Source organism: Crotalus tigris, unplaced genomic scaffold, assembly GCF_016545835.1.
Source record: "Crotalus tigris isolate CLP2741 ecotype Arizona unplaced genomic scaffold, ASM1654583v1 scf7180000019427.664434, whole genome shotgun sequence".
In the NCBI taxonomy this organism is placed as follows: Eukaryota; Metazoa; Chordata; class Lepidosauria; order Squamata; family Viperidae; genus Crotalus; species Crotalus tigris.
The window spans coordinates 237266-255656 of NW_024097534.1; the positions used below are offsets into that span (position 1 = coordinate 237266).

The 18391-nt window shown below is 43.6% G+C and overlaps 3 protein-coding genes across 7 annotated transcripts; 2 read left to right on the top strand and 1 right to left on the bottom strand.

The window, feature by feature from the left end:
* The first annotated feature begins 245 nt into the window (after positions 1-245).
* On the top strand, positions 246-8148 carry LOC120316608 (NFKB activating protein). Its single transcript, XM_039362379.1, has 9 exons — positions 246-603; positions 1689-1769; positions 1865-1941; positions 2768-2818; positions 2990-3038; positions 4345-4460; positions 5738-5813; positions 6195-6344; positions 6862-8148. Exons 1-9 carry the CDS (start codon positions 383-385, stop codon positions 7034-7036), a joined length of 996 nt encoding a protein of 331 aa, XP_039218313.1. The 5' UTR covers positions 246-382; the 3' UTR covers positions 7037-8148.
* An 802-nt stretch (positions 8149-8950) lies between these two features.
* AKAP14 (A-kinase anchoring protein 14) lies at positions 8951-15367 on the bottom strand. Of its 3 annotated transcripts, none has more exons than XM_039362388.1 (6): positions 15155-15367; positions 11693-11864; positions 11515-11606; positions 10638-10817; positions 9424-9476; positions 8951-9282 (listed from the first exon to the last, which is right to left on the bottom strand). In XM_039362388.1, exons 2-6 carry the CDS (start codon positions 11844-11846, stop codon positions 9198-9200), a joined length of 564 nt encoding a protein of 187 aa, XP_039218322.1. In that variant the 5' UTR covers positions 11847-11864; positions 15155-15367; the 3' UTR covers positions 8951-9197. The 3 variants fall into 3 exon arrangements, with proteins under 3 accessions (XP_039218322.1, XP_039218321.1, XP_039218320.1); XM_039362387.1 differs by lacking the exon at positions 15155-15367 and adding an exon at positions 13211-13265 and having other exon boundaries at positions 11693-11911; XM_039362386.1 differs by lacking the exon at positions 15155-15367 and having other exon boundaries at positions 11693-12546.
* Positions 13325-16879, top strand: LOC120316610 (putative defense protein 3). Of its 3 annotated transcripts, XM_039362385.1 has the most exons (6): positions 13345-13441; positions 14213-14391; positions 14999-15111; positions 16023-16135; positions 16400-16464; positions 16556-16879. In XM_039362385.1, exons 2-6 carry the CDS (start codon positions 14292-14294, stop codon positions 16648-16650), a joined length of 486 nt encoding a protein of 161 aa, XP_039218319.1. In that variant the 5' UTR covers positions 13345-13441; positions 14213-14291; the 3' UTR covers positions 16651-16879. The 3 variants fall into 3 exon arrangements, 2 of the variants coding, with proteins under 2 accessions (XP_039218319.1, XP_039218318.1); XR_005559012.1 differs by lacking the exon at positions 14213-14391 and having other exon boundaries at positions 13325-13441; XM_039362384.1 differs by lacking the exon at positions 13345-13441 and having other exon boundaries at positions 13903-14391.
* Positions 16880-18391: the final 1512 nt, after the last annotated feature.

Genomic DNA, 18391 nt, shown 5'->3' on the forward strand with positions numbered 1-18391 from the left:
AGTGGGTGACGGGGGAAGGGGAAACGGGCGGACGTTTTCTTTTCCAGCAGTGCCGCACGCGGAAGGGCCGTCCTCTGAAGGAAAGGCTCCGAAGTGCTCCGGATCTTGCGACAGAAACGCCCTTGTAAAGAAATCCAGGCCACAGGCTGACTAAACCGGATCTCCGTCACAAAAGCTGCACGACGAGATGGAAGGCAGATCTAAGCGGCACCGGAAGCGAAGTCTTGCACGCCCCTCTACCTTTTCGTACCTCTAGGGCAAGAAGTGATTCTTCTTAAAAAGAGCATGGCGCCTTCCGGAGGTGACGTCAGAAAACAGGAAGCCCCCGTGTGGGGGCCTACGGAGGCAGCTGCGGCCTGGTCGCGCAGCCACAGCAGAAGCCATGGTGTCGCGCTCGCGGAGCCCCGTGGACTCCCCGGGCTCCCGTCGGGGACGAGACAACGGCTCGGCTAGTCCTTCCCCATCCCGGCACAGCCGCAGCCGCCGGTCTCGCTCTCGGGAGCGCAACGGCTTCCGGCAGCGGCTGGGGCGCCCGCATCACTTCGGTTACCGGCACGACCCGGAGCACTACGGCAAGGAGCAGGAGGAGTCGCTGCGGCAGAGGCGAGTGGCGGCCGCGGGGTGGTCGGGCTCGGCTCTGGGCCGGCTTCGTGGGGTTAAGAACCGTTATTGTTGCTATGGTCGGTCTCGCTGCCAGCCAGATGTTTAGTCTGGCTTTGGCCTTTGGGTCCTCCTGTATTTCCCTTTACTCCTGCTGCTGCTTATGTTATATCATATATTATTTATTATTCATGATTTATTTTTATTATTTATTTTAACATTCAATTCAATTCACTGGGACTGGTAAAAACGTTTTTTTTCACAGTTAAAGTTTTAACCAAGTACTACTTATTGTTATTATTGATCCTCGCCCAGTCAGCCAGATGTTCAGACTGGATTTGGCATTTTTGTCTACCTATGGAGTCATTATTGTTGTTGGTGTTATTGATTTAATCAATTTGATATAATAATAACAACTTTATTGTCACTTTGAATGTACACCAATCAGCATACATCAAAATGAAATTTCGTTGCATACAGCTCTCAAAGGGTCACCGCCTCCGATATACACTCCTTGTTTGTGGCCAGCTCAAGTTTCAGAGCATCCATTTTAGTCTCTAGGGAGCCAACGATGGCAAACAGGACAGATGGAAATGGAGCTCTATGTGGATTAGCCCTCAAATTAGCTTGTATTCCTGCACCACAATCTCGCCTTCTTTCCTTTTTCTGATCCTTTCCTTTTTCTGATCCTTAAAGAGGACTTGCTTCTTTTTGCCCCTGGAGCACGCTGTAAACTCTTCCAAAAGCCTCTCTCTCTTCCTCTGGGCCTGCCAACAGTCTGTGACTGGAAACAGTTCAACTCCTAAACAAGGACTCTATCACTACTACTGCTGCTGCTGCTACTACTACTACTACTACTATTAATAATAATAATACCCATGACATGGAAAATCATGGAGGGGCTAATAATATTATTGAGGGGTCCTTGATGCTCTTTGAGCCTGGAGGTTTTCTTGCAGATGTTTCATTGCCCAACTAGGCAACATCATCAGTGCTAGAAGGGGGAGGGTTTTGCTCTCATTTTATTAGTTGGAGATGATTTCATTTTCCTGCAGTTCTGATTATTAAAAAAATATTTTTTTTTACAGACGACTAAATGAAAGAGAACGAATAGGCGAACTAGGAGCACCTGAAGTCTGGGGACTCTCACCGAAACTTCCTGAGCCAGAGTAAAACTTGTATTTTAATTTAAGTTACATTTGTATTTCATCTTGGGCACTTCAGTTCATAAATCTTAAGACTTATCTTCTGCCTTTAAATCTAGCTCTGACGAACATACTCCCGCAGAAGACGAAGAAGGATCATCTAAAAAAAGCAGCTCCTCCGAATCTAGCTCAGAAGGTACTCCGATGTGTTTAAGCTGAAGCTTGACTACGTCTGTCATATCTGTGGGAAACTCATTTTACTTTCGATTTGTAAATGGCACTTTTGCAATTCTCCAAAATAATTCCAGATCACTATTTCTTAACTCAGGAACAATATGTGTTCTCTTAAAACTATAGATGTGGTTTCAACGTGACGTTATTGCTTTTTGCGGCAATAATCTGTTCCCCTATATTGCTCTGAAATAAAGGTTTTTTTTAAAAAAAGAGGTACTTACAGGCAGTCCTCGACTTACAACAGTCCGTTTAGTGACTGTTGAAAGTTACAACAGCACTGAGAAAAGTCACTTATGACCGTTTTTCATACGACAGTTGCAGCATCTCCGTGGTCAGATAATCAAAACTGAGACGCTTGGCAACTGACTCACATTTATGATGGTCACAGTGACCCAGGGTTATGTGATCTTGTTTTGTGACCTCCTGACAAGCAAAGTCAATGAGGAAGCCGGATTCACTTAACAATTATGGCAAAAAGGCTGCAAAATGGGGCAAAAGCCACTTAAGAAACGGCTCAAAATGGCTCAGTTACGGTCGTAAGTTGAGGACTGCCTGTAAACTATGTCTTGCACCTCTGGAACCGGTGGATCATATTTCAGGAGGAAGGACAACTAGAATGAATTGTTTGGAAGTTGAGTCATGGCAACTGGATTTATGTATTTATTTATTAAAAAATAAATCCAACTTCCAGAGAGTTCTGTCTGGATGGCTAAGAATCTTCATCGACATATTAGAATGAATTGTTTCTCTGATTGTAAAACACATACATTTCAAATATTTTTTTTTAGAGGAAGAGAAGAAAAGGAAGAAAAAAAAAAAGAAGAAAAAGGCTGCAGCACGTAAGTATCAGTTAAAGACTCGCAACAGAATTAGAGATTTGCATCTTAAATCTTTTTGATTCAGTCTCCATAGTCTAGTTACTCCTGTTTGCTAGTTTTTATCTCTTGGAAACATAATCAGGTTTTGAGGTTTCCTTCTTATCCCCCTTTTTTTTCTACTTAATACTTCAGGTGAGGAGGAGAAAAAAAGAGCCAAGAAGAAGAGAAAGAAGCGTAGAAAGTAAGAACTCTTTTTAAAATAATCTGCCTACTTCCTGTAATATTATATCATTCTTCCTTTAACTGCCAAAGTACAAGCCAAAACCTGTCTTGTTGACGAGATAACTCCTAAAACGCTGGTTGACTTTCAGATTTTGTTATTGTTGCTCACTTCTTTAAATTGGTTTTCCTTCCTTTCTTGACTCCTGGTGTGATTTCAAATTATTCCCTCCAGTTCTTGAATTCTTTCCGTTCTTGAAATTGTTAATATCAGCTGTTAATATTTTGGGAAATGCTGTAGAAAGTGGATATGGTCTGTTGCTTCAGCCTAATCCCTGAGGTTAAATTCCTTTTAAGTATCGGGGTGATTTACTTCCAGATATCTCCAGGGCTGCACAATTATAAGATTGCAAAAGAGAGGAATCACGTGGAATTCCCTGGGTTTTGTTTGGGCTGCATGCCACATTATTTGTTCTATATTGGTATTTTTATATTGGTACCAATTCCTTGTGTGTCTAATCACACTTGGCCAAATAAAGTATTTAGTTCCATTTTTCAAATTTGACGCCTTTCAAAATGTGTGGGTTTACACCCCTCAATTCCCCACCCATCATGTTGGAAGTCCATCCAGCTTAAAAAAAAAGGCCAAGCTTGAAAAGCGCCATTCTATATAAACGAATAAAACATAAGACCATATTCATATCAGCTAGAAAGAAAAAAAAAGCTTGAGATTCTAACTTACCGTTGCCCATTTGCAGACGATGCTGTAACCACAGTACTTTATTCTTGTTTGTAGCCCTTGGTTTTTCTCTCCCTGACACTGGCTCTCCAAATTTGTCTGGTCTCTCTCTTACTGGAGCAGGCTGCCTATTTGCAGCGAAATCTTCCATTTTCTGCTGCTTCAGTGGCTTGGAAGAAGTCTGTGCTGCCAAGTGAACATGCCGTCTCTTTCTCCTTTTCCCCATTCTTGGTACTCCTGGCTTGTAGAGTTGTTAAAATGTAGGTAAAACAACGGTAGCCTCTCCAGTATATATCCTTTATAAAAAGTCTTTGACTATTATAAAAAGTCAAACAAGGGTTACAACAGATTTAAAAATAGGGTTAAAAATAGGGTTAAAAGTAGGTTAAAATGCAGGGTTAAAAAGTTAAGAGAAAAATAAAAGCTTTTTTTTCATTAGGGTTCAAATTTACACGTGCACAGTTCGCTCCTACAAAAGCAGAATCTGAATCTGCAAATTTTGAGCACCGCCTGTATCATTTCCTAACTCCTTTCTTCTGCCCTCACTCATTCCCCTTCACCCCCGGTCTCTCTCTCTCTCAATGACTAGGAAAAAGAGCAAGAAAAAGAAGAATAAGAGGAGCAGGAAGGATTCCAGTGACTCGAGCAGCGAAGATTCGGACGAGAGAGCTGAGTGTGGAGAGGAGCTGTGGATTGAGAGATCAAGTAGGTGGTTAGCACTGAGGGCAGGCTAACTCAAGGGAAGTGCACCCCTTTGGTTAAGAGAGAGGCACTCAGCTCCGAATATTTTAAAATGGGTCCTCAACCCCTGGGCTGCAGCCCACTATGGGGCCATGGCCAATTTGGAACTGGGCCACACAAGCCCGCATAGCTCAGTTTGTGGAAGTTGAGTTGTATGTGTGCACTGGCCTGCCTTTCGCACCAGTCAAGCTGCCCATCACTCACAGGGCCCAGTTCCCCTCTTTCCTCCCTGCCCCCCCAGCCAGGCTGCCAAGGCACCCAGGTTGGGGACTGTTTTAAAACCCATTTCGTTGGGAGATTGCTAGCTGCTTTAAATATATTTTTACAGTGTTTCTATCCTTCTTTTTTCCAGTCTGGCTTGTGTTGTTTATGTTTTGTCTCATCCAATGGGCTTTATCGTTATTGTTGATTAATGATGTATACAGGCGATCCCTGACTTACAGCCATGAATTTAGTGACCATTTGAAGTCACGAGGGTACTGGAAAAAAAAAGAGACTTGTGGCCGTTTTTCACACTTAACGGCCGTTGCAGCATGCCCCAAAATCACGTGATCCAAATTCAGACCCTTGACCAACGGTTTGTTTATTTATTTATGTATTTATTTATGAGACTTATATATCGCTTTAAGTGCAAGCACTCTCTAAGCCAGTGTTTCTCAACCTTGACAATTTTAAGGCATGTGGACTTCAACTCCCAGAATTCCACAGCCAGCAATGCTGGCTGTGGAATTCTGGGAGTTGAAGTCCACATGCCTTAAAATTGTCAAGGTTGAGAAACACTGCTCTAAGCAGTGTACACCAGTAAGCAATGTATATATATATATATATATTTACATTGTCCCCAACAATCTGGGTCCTCATTTTCCCTACCCCGGAAGGATGGAAGGCTGAGTCAACCTTGAGCCGGTGAGATTTGAACCGCTGACCTGCTGAACACGGTTCATATTTACGACGGTCGCAGTGTCCCGGGTTCATTCGATCCCCTTTTTGCGACCTTCCAACGAGCAAAGTCAATGGGGGAAGCCAAACTGGCTTAACATCTGGATTGCTAGCTTACCAGCTGCGGTGTTTCGTTTAACAACTGTGGCAAGAAAAGTCCTAAAAACGGGACACTATTCATTAAGCCACTGCCTCACTTAACAACAGAAATGTTGGGCTCGGTGGCGGTCGTACGTCAAGGACTGCCTGGACTGCCTCCGTCTTCACGGGTTTGGGTTTTTTCTCTCTCCCACCTATTGCAGAAAATACAGACGCCGTGGATTTTATTGGCCCAGAAGCTCCCATCACTCACGCGTCTCAGGACGAGCGCCCTTTGAAGTAAGTGCTGTTCTGCGAGGCTGATAATAGGCTAGGAGGGAGAATTGTTGTAGGTAAAGATTAGGTACAACGGGGTCCCCGACCCCAGGTCCATGGGCCGGCACCGGTCCGCGGCACGCCAGGAACCAGGCCGCTCAAACAAGCAAAGCCCCATCCGTGGGATGCAGGCATCACGTGAAATCAGCCCCCCTCCAGTCTGCGGGAAAACCTCTCTCCATGGAACCAGTCCCTACTGCCCAAAAGATTGGGGGCCACTGATGTACAGCACGCAAGAAGCCTAGCTGCAACACCAGGCTTAGGGGGTGGGGAGAGTGATCCTTTGTGTGTGTGTGTGTGTGTAGTTGCTGTGGTTTACATTGGCATTCTCTTTCTCCCCTGAAGCTACGGTCACGCTTTGCTGCCCGGTGAAGGGGCTGCCATGGCCGAGTACGTAAAGGCGGGCAAGCGGATTCCCAGGAGAGGCGAAATAGGCCTTACCAGTGAAGAAATTGCTTCCTTTGAGAAATCTGGCTATGTTATGAGTGGCAGCAGGTAAGGGACCCGGTTAAAAATACTGCAAAGGACAAGGGACGGCCTTGGTTTCGATTGCCCCCACACACACCCCCCCAAAGTACTAGGGCAATCTCAGAACAAAGAATAGATTGGATCGTGCTTAAATTTATACCTGGTTATAATGAAGACTACTGAATCCAAACTAATCTCGATTATACTCTCATCTGTTTAATTCCATTGTTTCTCTCCAATCCAAAATCGTGGTTTGGCAGGGACACGCCACTCAGGAATTTGAGCTCTTTTTACTCTGTCTCAGTGTTTCTCAACCTTGGCAACAACCGGTCCGTGAATTCTGGGAGTTGAAGTCCATCCATCTCAAAATTGCCAAGGTTGATGAACTCTGCTCTAGGTGGGACTTCCCACACCATTCTTAACAGTTCCCGTACGCCGGTAAGGGGATGGAGGTGAATGGAAAGGGCTGAAATGAAAATATTCTGTTGCCAGTCGATGCCTTGAGTGTTGATAGTTCGTTGACGGCCACCGTCACTCTCGTTAGGCATCGGCGAATGGAAGCGGTGCGTCTGCGGAAAGAGAACCAGATCTACAGCGCGGACGAGAAGAGAGCCCTGGCTTCGTTCAACCAGGAAGAAAGGCGAAAGAGAGAAAACAAGATCCTAGCCAGCTTCCGGGAAATGGTCTACCGAAAAACGAAGGGCAAAGATGAGAAATGAACGACGTATCCTCCCGAGTGACGGGCAGACGGGTGGGTCCTGACACTGGCTTGTGCCACGGGAAATTTTGGGGGAAACAGTCCATAGATAGCCAGCCAAGAACCCTAATTGGCCTGGTGAGGCCTTGGAACTAACTTGCAGGGTCTTTCCAACTTGCAACCCAAGGCAGGTTAAGCAAAGCAGGCCAGTCAGCACCACCATAATGCCAAAAACCTACTGGGATACTGTTGCTTCTTTGTGTTTGAGAAAATAGCACTTTTTTAAAAAAAAATCAGTTGAAGCAAAAACTTCCATCAATAGGGGTTCAGCGAAGACTGTTTTCTATCAACTTTGACAAGAAGAAAATTTTAAGCCCTGAACGGAACAAGAAGATCTCTTGTAGGATGAGTGTATTTTGTGAAAAATGGCCAGAACATACCCTGGGCCTAACGCTGTGCACCTAAAAGGCAGAAATAGCTTTAATGTTGACGGTTGCCTTTATAATCTTCCTGCCTCGAACAGACACACAAATATGAGTGGATCTCGTTTTGTGGCTCAGATTGTCAAGCGTGGGTCGTCTCCTGCAGATGCCTTGTAAATAGGATCAGTAAATTTGTCATTTTGAGATTCTTTGCAGATTTAGTACTGTGTTAAAGTCCAGCTCTCATAATTTTGCAAAAGACAATGCTTTGAGGATCATCAATATATTTCTCGCTCGATTAAGTGTAAATAGTTTTTTTTAGCAACGCAGAGGAGATAAATATCCATCTGAATAAGTTTTTTTTAACCCTTTATTTTCTTCAATGGCTTCTTCTACAGCCTAAATAAAATATGTGGATTGGAATTCATAGTCCACGTGCCAACTGCCATCTACTGGGGAGGGGGGATTGAGTTTCTGTTCCCTTTTTAAAATTTTGAGTGCACCATAAACTTTAGAAGCATATCTGGAGCCACATTTTGAAACTAGGAGAAAAGAAATCCCAATGTAAATACACCCCAGTATCAAGGACAGCTTTTACTGAATGCATTCTGGACGTTCTTTCTTTCTTTTCTTTTCTTTTTTTTGGCACAGTTCCAGTATGGTACACCACTCAAAAACTGCATTTTTAAAATTAAACATCCTCCTATGTATAGTTGGCTGTGTGTTGCTTTTTGAGATTTGCCCGTTTCTTATTTGTTCAGTAGATGTCTATCCATCTTTTCTTGGAGCTCAAGGTTATGTACAGAGCCCACCTATCCTCTCAATAGCCACGAGAGGCAGATCCAGACCAAGAGAAGGACAAGGTCACCCTCTGACTTTCCATAAACCTAGAGGTGGATTCGAACAGGGGTTTTGTCAGACTTCTCAAACTTCTGAACTGCAGTGACTCTCAAGTCTTTGAAGTCATTCCAGGTCATTCTTTGAAATACCTTCGAGCAGAAGCAGAAATAACCCCACCTCCACCACCCTTTTGCAGTTCCCCAAATGCAGTCCAATTGATTTAATACATTTGAGATAGAGAACCCACAGACTGCTCTTGAATCAAAGTCCAATATTCTTGAGACCTGCATAAAGAAAAACCTCAAAAAGGATTGCGATCTTGGCTTTTGTAGATCAGCCTTTTGTAGATCAGCCTCTCTTCTCGCTTTTACCCACATTAGTTGGAATTTTGAGACTTGCCTTCTCACACCTTAGGAAGGGCTCCGGTTTGGAAAAGTCCATGTATTTATGTTGCATTAAATAAAGACACTCGGCGGGTATAATCTCTCCCATCTTTTGTTGCAAATGTCCGATTTAAGGGCCTTAAAACTGCTTTATGTGTGCAGTTTGGTTAAACTCCAAAATGCTTTTTGAAAAGGCAAGTGGACTTTGTTTTTGCTTGAAGATGGTTCGCTTCTCATCCAAGAAGCTTCTTCAGTTCTGAACTGAAGAAGCTTCTTGGATGAGAAGCGAAACATCTTCAAGGAAAAACCAAGTCCACTTGCCTTTTCAAAAAGCACCTTTGGGACTACCATGACCTGGATGACTGAGAATCTCCATAGACAATTTGGTTAAAGTTTTTCTTTCTGTACTTCCTTGATATGAATTGCACAGAGAGATCAAAACAAGGGTCTGTTTACAGCAAGCCGTGGATTTTATTGCCCAAGACATAAAAGCGGGGTGTCTTAAAAGAGATTTTAATTTCTAACCATTCCAGCAGAACTAAAAATCCACAGTCTCCATCATGACAATCTTACTTTCAATGACATCTTTGAGCCACTTTTCCTTAAAGCGAGTTTTTCCCGGCCTGCAAATAGAAAAACAGCCTGAGCATTTTACACTCACATTTTTTCATATTTTATCCCAAAGGTTAGCTAATACAAATAGCTCTTATGGCAATGTGGGAGCCCAGACGTGCAAACCAGTTGATGGAGGGATGGGAAAGTACCTGTGAATGAGCTTATTGGTTTCCACCACGAAAAACACGTCAATTGGCAGCGTCTGTATCGGATAGAAAACCAATAGTTAGTTTTATGCATGACAGTGGCCTACTTGACGGTTCTCATGAAAGTAGAGGCATTCCAGGAAAAAAAAAAAAGACAGCAAGTACTCCCAAGAATTGAACCTAACAATAATATTCAACTTCTAACAGGAATCCCGGATGGAATTCCATTAAATTACAACTCTTGTATCCATTTTTCCGTGCTTCCTGTTTTCTAAATTTTTACAGTTTCTGGTTTCTTCCAAGTTGTCACGTTGAGCTACTCAAATGGGTTTTGTATGAATGGGCAGCTAAGCGAGAGGATGCATAAATGTATAAATGGCTAAGTCTTCAAGATGCCACCACTATAGCTATTATACCGTGTTTCCCCCCAAAATAAGACCCAACCAAAATAATAAGCCCTAGTATGATTTTTCAGGATGCTTGTAATATAAGCCCCACCCCCAAAATAAGCCCAAGTTAAGGTGGTCAGCCAGACGCGAGACATTTAGGACTGAATATAAGCTCTAACTGGAAAATAAGTCCTAATGCATCTTTTGGAGAAAAAATTAATATAAGATCCAGTCTTACTTTTGTGGAAACATGGTAATTTATGTATATTAGTTATACCTAAAATTAATAGCATGCATTTCCTTCTTGTCAGCTAGGAAGGTCACAGATGGCTAACTATCACAAATAACTGTTGGTTGCCAAGCTCCCAAATTTAGATCACGGCCGCCGTGATGTTGCAGCGGACATCAGTGTAAGGATCAATCATAAGTCACATTTTTCTGTGCTAGTTTAACTTCTTACAGTCACTAAATGATTGGTTGTAAGTCAAGGACAGTTCAGAGGGCCAGTAGTTCCCCTTCTCTGGGTGTGATCAGATTCTTAAAAGCGGCTGATAACAACAGATCATGGACTGATGCTCAAAGAGAATATTTGTAGTTCAGGGTTTTCTTGCAGACGTTTCATTACCAAACTAGGTAATATCATCAGCCCTAGAAGGGCGTGGGGTTTGGTCTCCGTTTCTATCCTAGCAGCTTGCTCTGTCCGTGTTGGTGGGAGTAGTCATGGTGGAACCTAGGACCCCCCACAGATCATGGATTTTAGAGAACTCTAAAGAGCATCCTTAACGTGATTGGGCTTAATTGTCTCCCAAAGGACCTCAAAATACTCACTCTGGGCTTGATTTTGGAAATCTCAATGGCGAAATAGACACACGCTGTTGCTCGAGGGATGGGCTTCCTGCATGTCGGGATGCTCCAACGGACTCGGTAATAATACCTGGTGCTGTACCGGAGTTCCTCGTTGTTGAGATAATTGCTCCAGTGTAGCCAACTTTCATGAAGTTCCCATGTCTGCAAGGATGAATACACAGTCCCGTTACAAGCACCTATTTGAAAAAAGCCTGCTACGTTTTACTTTGTTTTACTATTCTGGAATTTGCAAGTAGCCTTTAACAGGATAACGGAAGGGATCTCGGAGGTCCTCTAGCCCAACCCACTGCTCCAGCAAGAAACCCTATACCAGTGGTGGCGAACCTATGGCACAGGTGCCAGAGGTGGCACTCAGAGCCCTCTCTGTGGGCATGCGCACCGTCGCCCAGTCCTAGGCCTTCCGCTGGGTTTTATAAAACCTTTTTGCTTCCGTGGGCAAAAAAAAAAAAGGTTCAATCAGCCAATTTCAACTTCTTGCAGAGAAAAAAAAAATCTTGCAAAGTTGGAATTGATTGAACTTTTTAGTCCCACCCAGTCTGCCGTTCCCACCGCAGCCACGCCCACCTAATGGGCTACACCCACCCAATTGGCCACGCCTACCCGGCACTCGACGATGCATAAGTGGGTTTTGGGTTGCAGTTTGGGCACTCGGTCACTAAAAGGTTCCCCATCACTGCCTATACTATTTCAGACAAATGGCTGTCCAGTCTCTTCTTAAAAACAAGTCATCAAGTGGCCGAGGTTGGAGACCCCTGGTCTAAGCCTAGTTGACCCTCCCAGCCATGCGTCACACTGCCTTGCACCCAAGATGCCAAGGAACACTGACCATGACACTTACCTTCATATAGTCCTCAATCTGCAGCAGGCCTCTTCCGATGGAGAAATCCTTGCACCTCATCCAAGCAATATTTGGTATTTTGTATTTGGCACCTGAAGTTGATGAGAAGAGTACAGATTAGAGCCTGATTTAACTTGGACACCAGTGGCCTGGTAGCTTCTCTTCCACACTGGAGTACCTGCCTCTTCCTTCTTCAGAGCTTTAATTCTGTCCACAGCATCTTTAATCACCCCACTAACAACCAAGGCTGCTGCCTCCTGGATGTCTTCCTCCTCCTCCTTCTCCTCTTCCTCCTCTTCCATAACTGCTATATATTTCTCCTCCAACGACATGGTCCTTTATGTCTTCCGCTTGTAGAAGATGGGGGGGAAAAATGGGTAGAATCTAAAGAAACAATCTGGGGAAAGGTTATATCTGGGTTGTAGGCAAATCCTCGACCCCTGTGCCTGATTCAACTCTAATGTACTGTTACTTCACAACAATCATGAAAGCTTAGGGAATGATACATCTGCCACTTTGTAAGGTAACAGAAGACTTTCTGACCTTTTTGCTGTGGAAAGCTAACTCAGCTAATGGTAAACCATCATTGGTCTAATTCTTCCTGATTATGGGAAAGATAGCAATAGCACTTAGACTTGTATACCACTTCATGCTGCTTTACAGCCCTCTGTAAGTGGTTTACAGAGCCAATATCTTGCCCCCAAACAACCTGGGTCCTCATTTGACCGACCTCGGAAGGATGGAAAGCTGAGTCAACCTTGAGCCGGTCAGAGTCGAACTCCTGACAGTCGGCAGAATTAGCCTGCAATACTGCATTCTAACCCCTGCGCCACCACGGTTCCTGCAGGTCACAAAGGTAATCTTCCATACCTTCCCATTGTTTGAAGCAGGCCCTTGTTCTCCTATCAGAAGATGCCAAGAACTAAACACCAAACGTTTGGGGGGCTAAAACATAAAAACCATTGCAAGAATTGGCTATGTCTAGTTTCATGAAAAGAAGGGCTTGGAGTGACATGATAGCAGTGTTCTAAAATCTCGGGGGTTGCCACAAAGAAGACGGAGTCAAGCTGTTCTCCAAAGCACCGGAAGGCCGGACAAGAAGCAATGGATGGAAACTAACCAAAGAGAGAAGCAACCTAGAACTAAGGAGAAACTTCCTGACAGCAAGAACAATTAACCAGTGGAACAACCTGCCTCCAAAAGTTGTGGGTGCTCCATCACTGCAGGCTTTTAAGAAGAAATTGGACAGCCATTTGTCTGAAATGGTATAGAGTTTCCGGCATGAGCAGAGAGTTGGACTAGAAGACCTCCAAGGTCCCTTCCATTTTGCATACAAACCATGCCTTGTATCACTCTTGCATACTTCCTGCATGATAGCAGCCCTGCAAAAAAAAAAAAATCCCCATCCCTTGCTTATTTCCACCTTCCATCTTGCAATACATGGCCACCTTTTGCATTGTCCTTAAGAAATAGTCATGTGTGCAAGGAAAATGCAACAACGCACAAATGTTGTGTTCTTTGACCTCCCTATTTCCTGCTTGCTCCACTGCTATGAAAAGCAAGCCATTGTTTGGAAGAAACAACTCAGGAGCATCCAATTAATCTGTCACCCGGCCAAGTTGGAATTTGGCTACCTGCTTAAAAAAAAAAAAAAAAAAGCACTTTCTGGCTGCTTTGATCTTGTGACAAAACCAACCTTCTTTGCTCTAGGGAAATAAAATGCAAGTTTCCAAGGTTGATCAAGCTTCCGGCTGCAGACTTGCAAAGTGTTTGCTCACAAGCATCACTCAGGCAACCCACAACGTCCAGCCAATAATTCCGTGGCATTGATGTTCAGACATTCCACCAGGCTTAAAGGAAAAGTGCTAAACGAGCAGGAGCCCTTTGGGGCGGGATCAGGCACATGGGAATGTTCCACCACGTGAGGGTAAGAGATGAATGCTACCAAGAGAGGTTATGTCAATTAAATGTAGTGCTTTGGACATTTTATTGGTGTTTGTTTAATTCTGTAGGCTTTTTCGTTGACTGTTTTGTTGTCCGTTGCCCTGAGTCGCACTGAATAGGACAGCCACAAAAATGCTCATTTACCACTATTACCTACGAAGATTCTCAGTCATCCAGATCATAGTTATCCCAAAGACGCTTTTTTCACGAGGCAACTGGACTTTCTTGTTTTTCTTTGAAGATGTTTCTCTTCTCGTCGCAGAAGCTTCTTCAGCTCAGCCACTCTCCACCCTCCAGTCAGAGCTGAAGATGCTTCTTGGATGAGAAGCGAAACGTCTTCAAAGAAAAACAAGAGAGTCCAGTTGCCTCGTGAAAAAAGCATCTTTAGGATACCATTATCCTTCTCTTCCATCTCTCCCTCCCCCACCTCATCTGACAGGAAATCCAACTTCAGGTTTAATCAATTTCCAAGCTTAAAATTTGTTTTGCACCGATTGGCTTTCTAGGCTGATTTTTTAAAAAAAGATTCTTTCTTCCTTTCCTCAGAGGTCTCCTCAGCAGAGGCATGTGAGTTTCCAGTCCCTCAGGGGTAGAAAATGAATCTGTTCTGGAGTAATGACTCTCCAAAAACACTCCCCCCCCCTCTTTTAAAGCCTTATTTCTGAGCTAGGAAAATCCATACTTGCTTTTGTAGACAGAGATTGAGCGAGCAAGTCTTTTTTCTACACATGGCTTGTGGGAATTGCTTTTTCAGTACCGTTATTGCTTTCTGGACCATACTTGGCTCAAATCAGGCCTTTCCAGATGGAGCCCCTGAATCTGCCTGCGAGAGCATGTTGCCTGTCCATACTGGGGTACAACCTCAAACGGTTCCTAGTCCTTATGAAGTTTTGGTTAGTACACCTTCCTTCCAAAATGGGCAGCGGGTTAATGGTAAGTTTGTATTTTGTTTATTTCAATTGAAAGGAAGATACTGTTAAAGCTGCTACACCCCCCCCCACACACACACACAAATCTTTCTTTTCTTTCTCTCTCCTCTTTTCCAAGTATAATTAATAAGTGCTTATATTTTCTCAGGATCAAAAATCAGTGGGTTTTTAGGTTAGCAAAAATCAGCAGTAGCCAAATTTTGGGCAAACTCAGAAACCCTTGATGCGAGGTCATCAAGAAATGTCAGGATTGTAGGCAAGGAGAAGTGGATAAGTTCCAGGAAATAAAGATAATAATCTACTTCCACATTGTTGCTCAAAAAAACTCCTAATGTGTGTATCATTGAAGTCAGCAGTTGTCCTGATCATCCAAAGCCCATTTTGGATAGTTTTGATAAGTGGATTGTGTGGACCCACTTTTGAATTTCATAGCTAAATGCTTAGCAAAGTGGGTGAATCCAGCCAACTTTGGTTTATTCATTAACCCGTGGTTAAGCCGTTAATTCTCCACACAATACATACACTTGGAAGGGTTTTTTTTATATATATAATGCTTGGAAAACAAGGTTTGCTGGTTTACAGGAGCTGAAAAGAAAGTTTGTTCTCTCCAGTTCAGATCCGTGGACCTGCTTATCAAGGATTGTTGTTGGAGGTGCGCTCATTTCAGTCTGCTGCAGCCGTGGGATTTTGGCAAAGCCCCCCAAACAATACCAGATTTTTACAGGTAAGCACAAATAGTCAGGTCTGGAGGGTGATGTGTCACATACTTGTCCGTTTGAAGTCCCAGAGCGCTTCCGTATCTCTGTGGCCTGTGACTTGTCTAGTTTGTGGTCCACCAGTTCTTGCTTGCAAGCAAACAGCGAGTGACATAATATCCCCAGGTCTGTTTGAACTCACCTTTACCTGTAGTGGCGCAGTGGTTAGAATGCAATATTGCAGGCTCTGTCCACTGCTGAGAGTTTGATCCTGATCAGTTCAAGGTTGACTCAGAATAACAAGAGTTAGGAGGGACCTTGGAGGTCTTCTAGTCCAACCCTCTGCTCAACCAGGAAAACCTATACCATTTCAGACAAACGGTTGTCCAATCTCTTCTTAAAAACTCCCAGTGTTGGAGTAGCCACAAATTCCATCCTTCTGAGGTCAGTAAAATGATGATCCAGATAGTTGGGAGGCTGACTCTGTAAACTGCATAGAGAGGGCTGTAAAGCACTATGGGGAGTATATGAGTCCAAGAGCTATTGCTATTATCCACATAAACCCACACCCCAAAATTGTGTAGCACGAACTATACAAATCGTAGCTCACTTTCTCACGTTACGCTGGGCCTGCATGTTGCTCGTTTAACTTCAGGTCAGCACGTTCTTGGAAGATCCCAATTCTAGGGTGAGCAAACCACGGCTTCCACTTCATGGGTGTTGTATTCAGAAAGGCATATTGAAGCAAAATGTTTTAGATAATCACTTCCATAGGACTTGAAGTCTTAAGATTGTGCACATTGCATTTCAGTTATGCTGTGCGAAGACACAAAACTGAGACGAAAAAATAGCAAGGCTGTTGTAAAAAGACAAGTAATTCTGTTTTAAACAGAATTAACTTGAAGTAGCTTTGGTCCTTATTTATTTATTTATTTGGCAGTGCTCTGGAAATCCTCAAGGGGCCATTACTCATTCCAACACCAATTTAAAAATGAGTCAGATCTACTCCTGGCTTCCACCTCCCTCGCACTGTCCCCGTGTAGTTATCTTTGTGTAAGTATTATATGTGCTTCGAACTGTGGCTGTTTTTCTTTAAATGGATTGGTTGTTTCATGAGAATGGAGATCATTTCGGGTGAGCCAAGGAGCTATAATTCCTGGAAAATGGCTGGCTGGGGAATTCTGGGAGGCGAAGTCCACACATCTTAAAATGGCCCAAGTTAAGAAACACAGGATTTAACACAATGGGAGATTCTCAGCCTTATTCGAAGGTCTTCAGAAATTCTAACTGCAATTATTTCTTTTCTTGCTAAATCAGGGCAACTGTTGCCCAATCACACGACATCTATTGGACCCAAGTGAAATCCAAAGTGATCTGGAGAAGTGAGTATCACCAGATTCCCTCTCTGAAGCCACAGGCTCCTTCTGCACGCCAGGCGTTCCTGCAAGATTAACTGTCTTTCCCTCACTGCAGATCCTCAAGCCACATGTGGAGCGGAAGCACCTGGGAGACAATTTCCCGCTGCTACAGGATTTGCCTGCTTGCTGCTGCTGATTTTGCTTATATAATTGTTTTTAAAAAGGCCTAACCCAAAGCAATTGTATTATGAGGTCTGAGGAATTCTGGGAGTTGAAGTCCACAAGTCATAATAGGGCCAAGTTTGAAGACCCCTGCCTTAGAGCAGCCTTGCTTTGAATCCTATTTTTCTGCTCCCAGGTTTGTAACACATTCATTGCACACTTGTTTTCAGTTTTGTTTTATTTATGCTAAAGGCTTTTATGAAATAAGGGTATCACGTTATGGCTTCAGTCAATGTTCTCCAAACCCTGAAAAATAAAAAGACAAGAAAACAAAGTCAGAGGCGTCTATGTCACAATCAAACGAAATGATGCTCTCGGGTTTATTAGACTGAGTTATCTCACTCCATAATCCCTTCAGGAAAATTGTTTCCTGAATTATTGCAAATCGTCAAACTTTTATGCTCAGGAGCCGTTTTAGGATTACAACTCAAAATAATAATAATAATAAGAGTTTATTATTGGCCTTGCTGCTAACACAGGGGATATCTGCAGGTGTAGGATCACACAATTCCTTGCAAGGGAGTCATAACTTTGAATTCTGGGTCTAACGATAAGTTTTTTTAAAAGCCCCCCCCCCCCCCAAAAAAAAGACAGGGGGCAGATATGAGCTCTTCCAGGATTTACCCATTTTTACAAAGATGATACCCTGAATTTGCAATCGGGTTGCTTTACCCAGAGAAGATTCCTTCAAACTAACCTTCGGTCCGGTTCCACAGAGCCGCTTTTCTCTTTGCAAGGCCTTATAGTCGTTTATCGTCTTTATCATTTTTTTAGTCTAAGCACAGAGGAAATAAGGCAGGAGTCATGTGGAGAACAATGGGGATGGGAGAAGAAAGAGATAAAGAGAATTAAAAACAACAAGGTCGGAGGGAAGGCAAAATTGCTGTGAAGAGACATTAAATGCCACATATTGTGGTTCACTCTCTTGTTATTCCCAAAATCAGAAGCACACTGTTGGATCTACGATATAAACACAGCCCAAAGCTGTAATCTGAGTATTCTCGGTCTGCAATTCTCAACGTGTAATCTGGGAACCCCCGGAGATCCTCAACGATCTTTCAGGGGATCCATGAAATCAAATAGATATTTTTAAAAATCTTTTTTTTTTAATACATTAATACACACTCTTTGGAACTTCCTTCCCTGGGATTAGATTAGCCAGTGGGTTCTATTTGTCCCTGAGGCATGATGGTTGGCTGGGTGACTTTGGGCCAATCACCAGGAGATGTGAGTTCTAGTCCTGCCTTAGGCATGAAAGCCAGTTGGGTGACTTTGGGCCAATCACCAGGAGACGGTGAGTTCTAGTCCTGCCTTAGGCATGAAAGCCGGTTGGGTGACTTTGGGCCAATCAGCAGGAGATGGTGAGTTCTAGTTCCACCTTAGGCATGAAAGCTGGTTGGGTGACTTTGGGCCAATCAGCAGGAGATGGTGAGTTCTAGTCCCGCCTTAGGCCATGAAAGCCAATTGGATGACTTTGGGCCAATCAGCAGGAGATGGTGAGTTCTAGTCCCGCCTTAGGCCATGAAAGCCAATTGGATGACTTTGGGCCAATCACCAGGAGACAGTGAGTTCTAGTTCCACCTTAGGCATGAAAGCCAACTGAGTAATTTGGGGCCTCTCTCTCTCTCTCTCTCTCTCTCTCTCTCTCTCTCTCTCTCTCTCTCTCAGCCCAACCCACCTCACAGGGTGGTTGTTTTGGGGAAAAGAGGAAGAAGTGGAAGGAATATTA